The sequence below is a fragment of the Dreissena polymorpha genome, chromosome 14, assembly GCF_020536995.1.
Source record: "Dreissena polymorpha isolate Duluth1 chromosome 14, UMN_Dpol_1.0, whole genome shotgun sequence".
Lineage (NCBI taxonomy): Eukaryota > Metazoa > Mollusca > Bivalvia > Myida > Dreissenidae > Dreissena > Dreissena polymorpha.
In genome coordinates, this window is record NC_068368.1 from 58860314 (window position 1) to 58873677 (window position 13364).

The 13364-nt window shown below is 34.7% G+C and overlaps 1 protein-coding gene across 1 annotated transcript; it reads right to left on the reverse strand.

Moving 5' to 3' along the window:
• Positions 1-1970: 1970 nt before the first annotated feature.
• Positions 1971-5336, reverse strand: LOC127859030 (membrane metallo-endopeptidase-like 1). The gene is made up of 5 exons (XM_052396419.1): positions 5177-5336; positions 3535-3659; positions 3119-3157; positions 2663-2824; positions 1971-2138 (listed from the first exon to the last, which is right to left on the reverse strand). Exons 1-5 carry the CDS (start codon positions 5194-5196, stop codon positions 2047-2049), a joined length of 438 nt encoding a protein of 145 aa, XP_052252379.1. The 5' UTR covers positions 5197-5336; the 3' UTR covers positions 1971-2046.
• Positions 5337-13364: the final 8028 nt, after the last annotated feature.

Consider the following 13364-nt stretch of genomic DNA (forward strand, 5'->3'; position numbering starts at 1 on the left):
TGGACAGTATATTTTACCGCGCTTTTCTGCAGACCTCGGCCCTGTTATTGCTTATCTCTTGACACTACCATTATGGATTTTTACAACGGGATTAAGGTTATAAAACCTTGCTTGAGGGCAATATACCATTACATTCGCGTAATAGGGTAAATAACCATGTATACCGGTAGAAAGTAATGGATTCACCCAACAGCATTTAAAACAATGTTGTCTTATTAAGGAATCATAATGTTTTCTGTTTTTACGTTTTTGTTCTTTATCATTTCAGGCTAATGTTAGCAAAGCTGTGAAGTTGTATTTATTTATAATCATAAAAATAATTTATATTTTTAAAGCAGAAAAAAGAAGTGTTAATGACAAGATAATTATTGTACATTGATTTATTGCATTTATTTGAATATAATTATAATTTTCGGACACCTGTATTTTTTTGAATATTTTTCAAATTAAATTTTCGGACACGAAAACAATTAATTATTTTAAATGTCCTAAAACATAGAGTAATCACGTAGTTCCTAATTCGTTAATTCCAGTCCCAGAGGAGCCTGCGAAGCCCGCACAGGCTTAAGGCTGACTATGAACAAAGTCTCTTCTTAGCGGAAGACCAGTTTAGGCGGAAAGTATAGTCCAAGATTAGCCTGTGCGGACTTCACAGACTTATCTAGAATAACAATTTTCGCCTATGCATTTAACCCCGATTCTCCAGATCGATGCTATTGATTGATGTCATTTCAAGTAATTTGAAAGTTGGTATTGTTAAAATTCCAAGTTCTTGCTTAAGTATTTAAGTCTGATAAGAGATGGATCGATTGGTCATTGTCGGCTCAACTTAAATGTAACACATGTACTTTTAAGTATACTTAAATGTACTTAAACGTACCCCGAGTACGGAAAATATTCACGTACCCGGCAAATTTAGAATGTACACAAGTTTTATTCCGGCCCAAAATCCGATGTCGTAAAACGGAATACGAAACAAAATTCTCTTTGAAAAAAAAACCACTTCCTAAACATGCCTTTAAGCAGGAGTTTTGATAATAAAGAGGCTATTTTACAGACTACTCAAATAAATATGAACATATATATTTAAAAAAAAAAATAGCCGACAACGTTCATTATAGCGTTAGAATTCCCGGGTATGTTTCAGTATATTTTCCGTACCCGAGGTACATTTAAGTATACTTAAGAGTATACGGTGTACATTTAAGAAGTACCCGAGCCGGCAATTACCAATCGAGCATTATCATGGACCATAAGGTATTAGTGCTAACGGCGAAACACTCTGGGTCCCACATTATGCAGACTCTAGCTTGACATGCACACAGTTTTCTTCGGCTCAATCAAGTTCTTGTCTACGCCGTCTGTAAACATACACGGCTACGTTGTACTGGTTATTTCATGAATCCCATCAGGGCATGAAATGCTTGATTTAAAAGTCGATATTTGACAGTAAGATGATAATAATGCGGAACCGTGACAGTGTGATGACGATGACGTGAAAATGCGACGACAAAGACATGGTATTACGATGACGAAGGCACTACATTGCGACTATACAATAATTGCCCTATAAATTATGTGTTTCAGCAAATTACGATATCATATTACCCTAAGGAGAGAAACTCTATACAATATATTTCTTCTGTTTCAATCATTGTCTAAAACCTTTTTATATTGTGTATTTTGATACAAAATGTATTTGGCAAAAGAAAGTAAACTTTATGAACTAAAACGGTGATGATAATGGGACATAAGTTCGTGTCATCAACTATCGAATTGTCACTTTATCGTCATCATGATGTCGTATAGTGGCGTTATCGTCATAACAGCATTTGCAAGATTTCGAACGTGTGCTCATTCATACGTCATGCGACACATGAAAACAAGCCTATCCAAAAATAATCACAATGAGACTTAATTCTGGGAATGCATTCACAAATATATACGTTTTAAAAAGTCAGCGCTCTCACATGACGCGAGTTTGCTTTCCTTTGTAAAGTTTACAAATTATTTATTATAAAGAATTAAAGATTCTGAACCATGTAGTTACTTGCCCGTGTTGACGCAGGATGCATACAGGTCCTTGGCCTTCTGGACGGCTGTGGCGTTGGGATCGAGATCGGGCCTCTCTAGTAGGTCTGACAAAACAGTGCTAGTAACTGATTTCATGTACGTTCAATTGAGCGGCGATCTGGGAAAACTGGGCTTAATACATGTCATCCCAAATTAGCATGTGCAGTTCGCTCAAGTAAATCAGGGACGGCACTTTCCGCTTTTATGGATTTTTGTTTTAAGGAAATCTCTTCAAAACAAAAATCCAGTCTAGCAGGAAAGTGTTGTCCCTGATTAGCCTGTGTGTTCTGCATATGCTAATCTGGGTTTAAAGTTTACGCACATTCTTTCTGCCAAATGTTCCCAGAACGAGGCTAAATTTATAAATATTAGTATAACTGCCTTCATCGTCAACATCACTTTTAATTAATTAATATAAAATAGCATTTATATACATGGCCAAATATTGTTTTACCTCGTCTTTACAGTCAATTAAATCTATCTTGTATACTTAAACATGACTGAAGCCAGTTGACGTGCAGCCTGCTGCATATGTGATATCTGTGATGTAAATTAAGACAACAGCACACAAGAGAAGGCACGCGCGTACATTTGCATGTATACTGCACGTTATCTCGTACGATGCTCCAGACGTCAATGTTGGCGCTGTCGTCTGGTATCACGTGGGTCTTCAGGAAGCCTCCGCACGCGAACCTGTAAAAGTTGTTGCACGGGTCCTCGCTGGCGTCGATTGAATCCAACACCCGGGCGGCTGCGAGAAAATTAATAACATTTAAGCAATATTTTTTGGCAAATTTACATTCTTAGCGAAAGTTTCGCTATGTTATTTCGTTGTTTATTTGTGTTTATTTGTCATTGTGTTTTTTTTTTTACTTTTGGATTTTCTGATTTTTTAAATTATATATATCTTTAAGTGGATGGGAGGAGGGGGAGAGGGAGTAAACATCAATAAAATCTAAATTTAAAAGTATCAATACATATTAATACGAAATGAAAACATTTCCGGTCTTTATTTCCATTACAATGTTTGTTTATACGTGAATACCTGCCCGGGTACATCCTTCCGTTAAGCATACTTGATGCTCTGAAATTAAACGTCATAAACGCATTAAAACATTTTGTTTGTTCATTAATATGGAAAAAATGTGCCGTTATAATATTACATGCTGTATCATTTACGCATTTAAATATTGAATACGTGGTACTGATATGACAAAGGCGTGTTCCGTGTAAATCAAGAACGTTATATAACAATAAGACAATTTTCTTACATCTTGCAATAAAAATAAATCAATGTATTCCAGGGACAGACGTTTCCGAGTTTAAAAAAACAATATTGCACGTGTTTACTATATTGTGTCATAATAAGTATTGTATGGTTTGCACAATTCTTTAATACGCTTTCAATAGTTAATTGATGCTGCGAATGAAAAGGCAATTAAAGCATTAGTTTACATGTACCTTTTTCATGATTCGGGTCTTTGAGTTTTAACGCAAGAACGACAATTCCTGCAACTAGCCCGGTTATAACCAAGGCTGCGAACACCAGCAAAGTACAGTATAGCCTCTCGTTTGACTTCCGGTGTCTGAAATAGAGCAACGGGTTCTCTCCCTTCAAAACCAGCAGTGATGTCCCTTGGGACCGAAGCCAAACTTTTCAAAAATGGCGGACCGCGACAAACCTGTGTGCTTATTCGTGTAGCATGATTGGCAATACTCTAATGCTATTAATTTTGCGCCAACATGTGCTGATGCTAAGCGGCAATTTAATTGTTTTTATAAGTTGTAAGTATCAGATTTGATGGCTAGACATTTAATGGAATGTTTAGTGAATTCGAAAATCCAGAGAATATTTGAAGCTTCCTTAGTGCCCAATGGTGTGTACTTATTCGCGTTGTATGTTGGGTGCTACATACGTACTTTTTCCAACTTGCACCAAAATGTTCACGAGACGTTTCCACTAAACATTTGCAAATATCACTTTTCTATTTATTGGTTTGACATTACTATGTGTATGTTTTAATTTTTTAATTAACCCAATCCAGTGGATAATGATTTTTAAGTTGATTAAAATGGTAAACCAATGAATAAATTAACACACGTTTTATCTCACATGTTTATGCTAGCATATGTAGTGTGAAGTAAAAGTAGAAGATATATGATCCCGAATGTATACGCATTTTGTCAACCTCCGCGCAGATATTTGACTGGATCTGGTAGGATTTTCTTGTAATAGCAGATATTGTATGTGATACCATGGAATGACAAGTCTACGAAGATATTGTCATCTTGTATCACATTTATGTATAAAACAGTTGATAGTGTTTGAAGTACAGCGTTAACGTTATCACTTGAAAAATGATAATTATACGGATGACAAAAACGTAGTGATGTCACGGTATATGTAATTGCGCCACTTTGCTCATAGATTTCGAATATAGGCATTCTAATTCAAAACGAAATGCTATCAAAATCAAAGAAAATCAACCAGCAATGAAAGATCAGATGTGGAAATATAATAATAATACGTCGTTGTAACAAACTGTATAACTATAAGGTGTGTTCTCGTTAAATAATTTTACGGACTGTACGGATAAATGCAATAAATATATTTCCGTGCCTTCCTCATTTATGGAAGCATTGCATGCCGCACAGGCTAATCAAGGACGACACTTTTCGCATGTATTATATTTTTCTTTTATCGAACGTATCATTTTAGCAAACAAAAAAACAAACAGTTAAGGCGGAAACTGTCGTCCCCGATTAGCCTGTGCGGACTGCACATGCTTATCTGGGTGAACACTTTACGTTTATGCATTAAGCTCCCTTTTTACAGAGCGAGGCTCAATTATGTATTACGCTAAGTCAATTTTCACTTTTGGTTTTCATTATATAAATCACGGAAACACAGATCATTTGAAACGTTCTACGATTCGACGACAAAAGTTGTCATTTTTATAATGAACTACACAGAGCATATATTCTAACTTCGTTTCATTACTTTCAGAATTATTTTTATTACAAAAAATGTAATACATTCGCAAAATATATCACTTAAAAAACGATGCAAAATTATATCGTTTACGCAATTTAAATAACTTACGTCTGTTTATTTTCATCCATATTTTTAATAATCAAATCAAAACTCGCATAAAAAAATAGTATAAATACACTATATTATATCAAATGCATGGGTCACTAGCTTAATAACAACCACACAACCCCAAGCGGAAAACTGCGACTGCTGTATGGGATTCCGGTACTAGGTGGTCGTTAATTCTTTGTATTTATTAGTAGTCGGGTATAATGTAGGGTAAATGGAACGTGTCGACAGAAATTCCCATATCGTGTGGCACAATGAATTAGAGCTCAGATAAGATGTTACAAATATCATGACTGCATAACTTATATCTGTCCACAAAGAATTGTGCTTAGATAAGCCGGCTAAGATCTCAGTCGGCGACTTTTTGAAATTGCAAAAATTAAATGCGGTGGTGTAATAAGATGACATATCATACTTTAAAATGACGTGACAATGATAATTAACCACAAATCTTATATGCATTTGTATCAATAAAATATTACAATTTACATAAGTATAATATAACAACTTAAAAGTATATCATCAAAAGTTGTGTTATATAATTATTTATAGAGCATGATCTTAAAATAATCAATGAATATAAATGTTTATAATAATAATAACTTAAATAATAACGTTTTGTTAAATGTATTTTCATATTGCATTTAATACTTTCATTGTTCATTTCCAGATATAAAAAAATTGATGGTTATATTGTCTATGTATATGGATTGAGCAAGACTTCACATTTGTGATGTGTATAATGCCGTAAAGGGACTAGGTAACCTCTTTCTCGACAGACCGTCGGACGTTAAATTGTGTACCTTGTAAGTGACTAAATTGTGCTGTTGCATGTAAGAACTTTATATCAAATCATCCATTCAACATATATTCCATGACGGGTATTACTTATTTAAAATCATTTTATGCTAATAGCAAGTTATGCTTTATATTACTTTATACAATCGGCAATAACCAATAACGAAACGTCCGTTGTGTCTGTATTTACGAGAACGTTAACAAATTAAAAAGAGTAAAAACAAGGTGGGGCAAATTGTAAAGGGTGCTGCGTTAGTGAAGTCAGAATTCAACACCAGGATTTGTCTTCGCCATTTATCTATTTCTGTTGGATACTTACCCTTGTCAGGTAGAGGAATGTCTGCAGCTGACCAGAGGGGCACATCATAGAGGTTGTTGATACCTGAACAGGTAATAATAATAATTGGCGTCGCACTGAAGTGCGGCGACTAGTATGTAATACGTTGTTTATTTCGCTTATGGGAGGAGGTTATTTTACGGATCAATGTATATATTTTTGTTGTCAGAATATCTTGCATAGTGGTGATTTTTTGTGTGAATTAGTGTAAATTAGTACTGCATTTGTGCCTATTACATTTACTACAACATTTATTGCCAATAATGCAAAGCTAATTCTTTTAATTAATAACTGATCACAGGGACTGGGCAATAATAAAAGTTCACAGGGACTGGGCAAATACGCGAACCGGTGAAACTTTCTGGTTTTGTATAAAAACAAAACTTCTTTGTTCCACTATCCTAGCAACCACCTAGTTACTAAAAAAGGCGCTATAGAGCGCGAAGCGCGACACGTATTTTTAATTGTAATAATGAGTCTTGATAAAGGAAGCAGCCGCTTATCAATGAGGAGCACCATCACAGCACCCCAGTCACATTACTATCAAGTCATCCTACAGGTTTTTTTAAGAACCACATATAGAAGGCCGCAGGCCTGATCCGTATCTTGCCAGTGGTATGGACCCTTTGGTATGGACCTTTAACCCCGCTCACTACCCAGCGTTTAAACTTCTGGGTTTACATTTAAACCGACTATTAATATCTTATTAATATCTTAGTTAGGTGATTTTTCAAGCGATTCCATAGTGAAGTGGTTACACGCTCGCTTCACATGTGAGATGTCCAAGGTTCGAGCTCCAGTAGAATCAAATTATTTTATGTGTGTTCTATGTAGCCTTCTATGGCCAGATCCAAATATTTAATCTTTTGACCGTCATGCATACTCGCCACTGATATACTTGTCAATATTTCGTACATAAAGAAAACCCAAATATTTCACTTAATTTCCTATCATTATTTGACACTTGAACTTATCCTCTCAATTTGATGGTTGTGTATTTTAGGATACAGAAAAATCTTTAAGTATTTAAGTATGGAAGTAAACGAAAACATATTAACACATACAATGAAAAAATCAAACACGCAAACATGAAAACATCAGTGACTAAAACATATATATGATGAAAATCTGCAAATTAGTAATTTTTAACGAATGTTTCTGCTGAAATAATAAAACGTCGGAATATTTAAATAGTCAATGTCAATCACAATGAAGTGGAATGCGTCACTGATTTGGAAAATCCAATACGAATAGTATCCATTTTTGACATCTTTGCTGGAGGCGATGTGGCGTCTTGGTGAAGAGATGAAGATGAGACGTCCGGTTGGAGAGTATGTGACATCTGGTTGTAGATGGTAACATGCAGGCGATGGAAGATGGCGGCTTCCGAATGAAGACGATGATTGTCAGTCGGAGAAGCTGTTGGTCCTCGGTTGTCGCACGATTTAGAATACTTCAAACGTTTATTATATATAGTTCTGAAGAATGTCTGCGCTCATGACTGTAGCATCATTATAATTGTTTATGTACACGTAATTAAGGTAACACACACACACACACATATATATATATATATATATATATATATATATATATATATATATATATATATATATATATATATATATATATATATATATATATATATATATATATATATATAAGTTCATAGACGATAAAATGTTCACCTAATATATGTACAAAGTACGCGCGAGTTTTCATCATCAAGTCCATTCATATCATCGTATATTTAAGAATCATTTTCGACGACGCGTGAAATGTCCATTAACAGTCCACTCGTTGTATGGTACTGATGCTGGTTCACAATTTAGATCAATGTCGACAATGTTGATCCTAATTGAAGTCGTCTATTACGTCATCTAATCCTCGACGGATACATCGTCGTCAAAGATATCTGTATGTCGATGACATATTCTTCTTCTTTGTCGGGGCGTTAAGATCTGATCACGATCTCAAATGCGTTATGAACGCATGTTGCTGCAGGCAAACCACGCCAACGATGTCAGGAGCGCTGTTTTTCTCCTTAACTTGTATCGCATTGGCAAATCGTATAGGGTTAATTACATGAAATGATAACCGGGCCTTCTATTTACATAGTTATAGTAAATTGAATTTGTTATATTAGCACTCAGATTACTTATCACACCTATGATAAGATATACCCAAATAAAATTAATGTGCTAAAGAAACGCGATTATCATGACGCAAATTTATTATGTTTTATTTAAACTATACGCATTTGTCTATCCAATAAAATGCATTGTGCTTTATAATGTTTTATTTACTTAGAGAACAAAATTTACAAACAATATCCCTTGTCTTAATGTAGTCATTCTTATAAAGAAACGAAAAAAAAAACTATATATATGATCAGTATCAAAAATTAAATGAATCATAGCAATATAGTCGTATCTTTTGCATTATACCAATAAAAGATACAGTGCGTTGCTTTTAAGGATATTTACAAACTATATTAAAATGTTATTTATGCCTAAAACGGTGTTTACCTGAGCGCTGTAGGGCATAAGCTAGTGTTAGTTAATGTCGTTGTCAAGTGCGTCGTCATAAACTAGTCTGATACGATACTAAAGCGTCGGTCAATAGGATTAGATCGATAAACGAATTCGGTATTTACCGTCCGTTGCGACAGGTGTGGTCTTTTTGTCATGTTTGTACCCGATTGAGATACACAATTATCACTTTAGGAACAGGAAACCTCATTTCATTAAGCATACTTGATCATTTAACCAGATGTTATCCATGGACAAACCTCATTGTTAATATGAAACTTAACACTTCGATAATCTTGGGAAATTGGAATCACGCTTATATAATCAATTATTAAAATTTCATTAGTTTGAAGTAACGTTGACCTGCGAGCCTAATTGTTTATATAGAGCTAAGACCATATCAACAGATGTTCCCGATAATTGAATTACATTGGGGAAATGAAACCATATTGGCATAATAAATTATTTAAACTTCATTATTCGGTTTGACATAAAACTTTATATGGCCTGTACACATAAGATTTTCTGTTGGCCGCTTTCATATGTACCGTTACGACGATAAATGAGATAATAACAATCCTATATGTCAATAGGTTGACCTGTTCCGTTAATCAAATGTCTGTCAGTTATATAATCCTTCAATTTCCTAATCTTAACGTATGGTATTGAACTTTTCAATTTATTTATCCCACCCTGGGTGTAAATGTATTCGTGTTCATACTTGAAATAAATCTTAAATCGGGTCTTAGTCTATGTAAATATCTCCCAAAAGTTTTATTACGCTTCAGAGCTGGTTGCTATTGCGCACGGATAATTGGCATTTCACCCGTATACTAAAGTATGACATTTTCATTTCATTCTTAACCCGTAAATCAATGCTAATGACGATACATTATCAAAATCGGACGATACCGTCCTCTATAATCCTCTTTTTACATATTTAATACATATACATTCAAAACATATTTCTCTATATACAAAATTTTGGGGTCTTTAAGTCTCGACATCTATCTCGCTTTATTTTGAAGTCCATTCACATGTGTTCAGCCATTGTCTGAAGGCACGTGAAAATTGCTTTCTCCATGGCGTTATTTGAACGTGAAGACTTTTTAGTTAATTTTCGTTTTTTGTTTTTTTAACGCTACCGCGTCAATTTGCATCTGATCATCTGAAGAATCATTTTCAACTCTACGTACAGGTGAGTTTTGTGAATTACTGTTATCGGAATGCATCGTATCTGATTCACTGGAGTTTGACTGTATATCCGTGAATTGTTTGTTTCTCAAATGTTTTTGCAGTTCCGCAAGCGGAATATTTCCTCGTCGTCCGTATTATCTCTAATCTGTCGGGTCTGTTGCGTAATGACAGGTAACCCATGTACTGACGTATTTGAATCGTTATCAGAAGATAATATGTCTTCTGCAAAGGCTAAATTTGCTTTTCTAATCGGGCGCGCAAGTGGTTTATCTATCATTGGCCATTCTTCGATATTTGCGTGCCTTATTTGATCAGCGTGAACTTTAATAGTTGAGTTGTCTAACTGATTCTTTATTACGTATGTTAACGGCGACTTTTGTTCGATTATACGATAATATGGCCTCCATTTACTGTCTAATTTATTTGTACGTTGAAAGTTTTTGTAATAAACGGGGTCATTGACTTCGAATTTAATATCTTTCGTATTTTTATTCGCATAATCAGCTTGTCTACGTTTCGATTTTTGAATTTGGGCACATACCTTTTTAAATGATTTGTGTTGTTCTTCTAATATTATTTTATGATAATCTGCACCGTGATATTTACGTCTAGGCTTAAACAAGTTGCCTATTGGAAGAATAGGGTCTCTATTAAAAAGTAAGAAGAACGGTTTGTGCTTCGAAGTCTCGGATGTACTAAATCTCATTGCCGCTAAAGACATGTTTAAATGTACGTCCCATTGTTGTACATTTTCTTGAACCCGTTTTGATAGTATATTGTTCATAGTCCCATCTGAACGCTCGTTCATGCCATTAGACGCGGGATGATATATTGTCGTTTTTACGTGGTCAATGTTCATTGATTTTAATGTTTCAGTGAACGCTGTGCTAGTGAATTCTTTTCCGTTATCAGTTATAATTCTTATAGGACAACTATGACGGCAATAAATCTCGTTCATTAACAGGTGTATTACGCTGTCGGAAGATTTATCTGGCGATGGGAACCCTTCTATGTATCCTTAGTATTGATCTACGAAAGATATTATATATCTATTTCCGGAAAGCGTTTTCGGATATGGCCCGCATATATCTATGGAAACAACTGAAAACGGAACCGGCGGTATTGAGGTATCCGACGATATGGGAGCTTTAATTGCTTTTAAATTTCTACTTTGACATATAATGCACTTTGATACATAATCATTTAATTCTTTGAACATTTTAGGCCAGTAATATTTCTCTTTTAGTGTCTGAAAAAGCCTTTGAGACCCAGGATGCCCGTTTTCATCATGATATTGCTTGACAACTGAACCAGTCAGGTGTTTAGGTACAAAAAGCCTGAGAGTAGGTTCCTCATCTACGTTTGATATGTAGTACAGTATTGCATCGACCGTAATATATTTATCATCTTCACTCTTGTTCTGTTCCTTAATCTTAATCTCGCTTTAATCTCAGATATATGAGGGTCTTTTTCTTGTTCTATTTGCATATTAAGCCCTGATATGTTATCGTTCGACGTTGTGTCGTCGACTTGGAATGGCTGCGGGGTAATAATATTATCAATTATTTGCTTGTGGTCAATGTTTGTGGAGTCGATTACATTAATTTCGCGTGTTTGGTCTTGTTTATTTATTTGCGAATTAATCGTAAAATGTTTATCGTTAATATCTAATTTTAGTTCTGTTTGATCGCATTGATGGTTCTTTATTTTGGTTTTTGGAGGTCGGCTTAGAAAGTCGGCAATAATATTCTTTTTCCCCGGTATATATTCAATTTTGCAGTTGTAACCCGCTATACTTAAGGCCCATAATTGTATTTTCTTGTTTTGCATCGGACTTTCCAGTAAAAATTTCAACGGCCTATGATCCGTCTTGATAACAAATTCGGCGTTGTGTAAATAATGGTGTAATTTACTTAGACTGTAAAATATGCTGTAACATTCTTTTTCAATGGTACTATATTTGCATTGCGTGGGGCTTAATCTGTGCGATATGAAAAATATCGGCTTTTCGCCCACATAATCCCCGGTTTCAATATTGTCGCATTTTTGAGTCAAACAGGCTCCGATGCATTTATCAGATGCATCAGTATACAGTATATAACCTTTTTTGGATCAGGGAATGAAAGATAAGGGATTTGCGTAAATGAGTCTTTTAATTGTATGAAACTATCTTCGCATTGTTTTGACCATTTAAATGGTTTAAAGCTTTAAGCTTTAGGTTATGTTTACTGAGACTCTGTAGTACCGTATTTACGTGCTCTAAGTGAGATTGCAAGTCAGGTGAGAATATTAGTATATCGTCTAGATACGCCACAGCAACCCTTGAGTACTTTATTAGCCAATTCTTGAAATATAGCACCGGCAGAGGAGGCACCGAAGGGCATAACATTAAATTGAAATAGACCCCTGAATCCCAAAGCAAAAGCCATTTTTTCTCTGTCCTCTTCTTTTATAGGTATATCCCGATATCAAATCTAAACTGGTGAAATATTTACTTTTACCTTATAACGCCAATATATCATCTATTAATGGTAATGGATAAGCAATTGGTTTTGTAATTTTATTAAGCTGTCTGAAATCGACGCAAAACCTTTTCTCCGTCTTTATTATCTTTGTTTGAGTCATGGTTATTTTTCTTTTTATCTACTAAAACAATAGGGAAGCTCCACGGACTTCTTGATGGACTTATTATGTTTGCGGCTAGCATTTCGTCGATGGCTTTATCTATGAATACCTTATTGTTTAATGGTGTTCAATACGGCCTTAATTTAATTGGCGGATGATCCCCTGTATCTATGGTAAATTCTATCGCTGAAGTTTGTGTTAATTCTAAATTATTTCTTGCGAAGAGAGTTCTGTGTTTTAAGAGTACCGGTAGAATATTTTCTTTTTGATCTTCATCTACACGTAAACCTGATAAGATTTCATCTTTAGATAAGCCTGATTTCGGCTGATTATTTTTGATAACTTCTTGTACTGAGCATATTTCATTATCATTTACCGATTTTATTCGCCCTATGGCACAGTGTCGTCTAAGCCTTATTGTTTTGTGCGTATTGTTTATAATTAAAATGGGAAATTGTCTATCACGCGTTGTCTTGACTACTGAATTAACAATTGTTAAACCAGGTTCATTATCAAAGAAAGAATTGCTTATTCCATTAAATTCATAATTTGTATTTGAACGTATACAGTTTCTTTTAGCTTGAGCAAAGAGTCTATATGCAGTTTGTGGTTTTAACACAGTATGTCTAGTTAATCTCGCTATCGTTGAAAGGTGTACATCTTCTTCTAGAGGTACATAACAGTTATCAATCCTCAAACA

Bases quoted from the DNA above. Each gene is read 5' to 3' on its own strand.
- LOC127859030 (XM_052396419.1), bottom strand. From the start codon at position 5,196: ATGGATGAAAATAAACAGAC. The intron at 3,158-3,534 runs GTACATGTAAAC...GTTTAATTTCAG, and splicing joins AGACCCGAATCATGAAAAAG to AGCATCAAGTATGCTTAACG. The intron at 2,825-3,118 runs GTATTCACGTAT...ATTTTCTCGCAG, and splicing joins GGAAGGATGTACCCGGGCAG to CCGCCCGGGTGTTGGATTCA.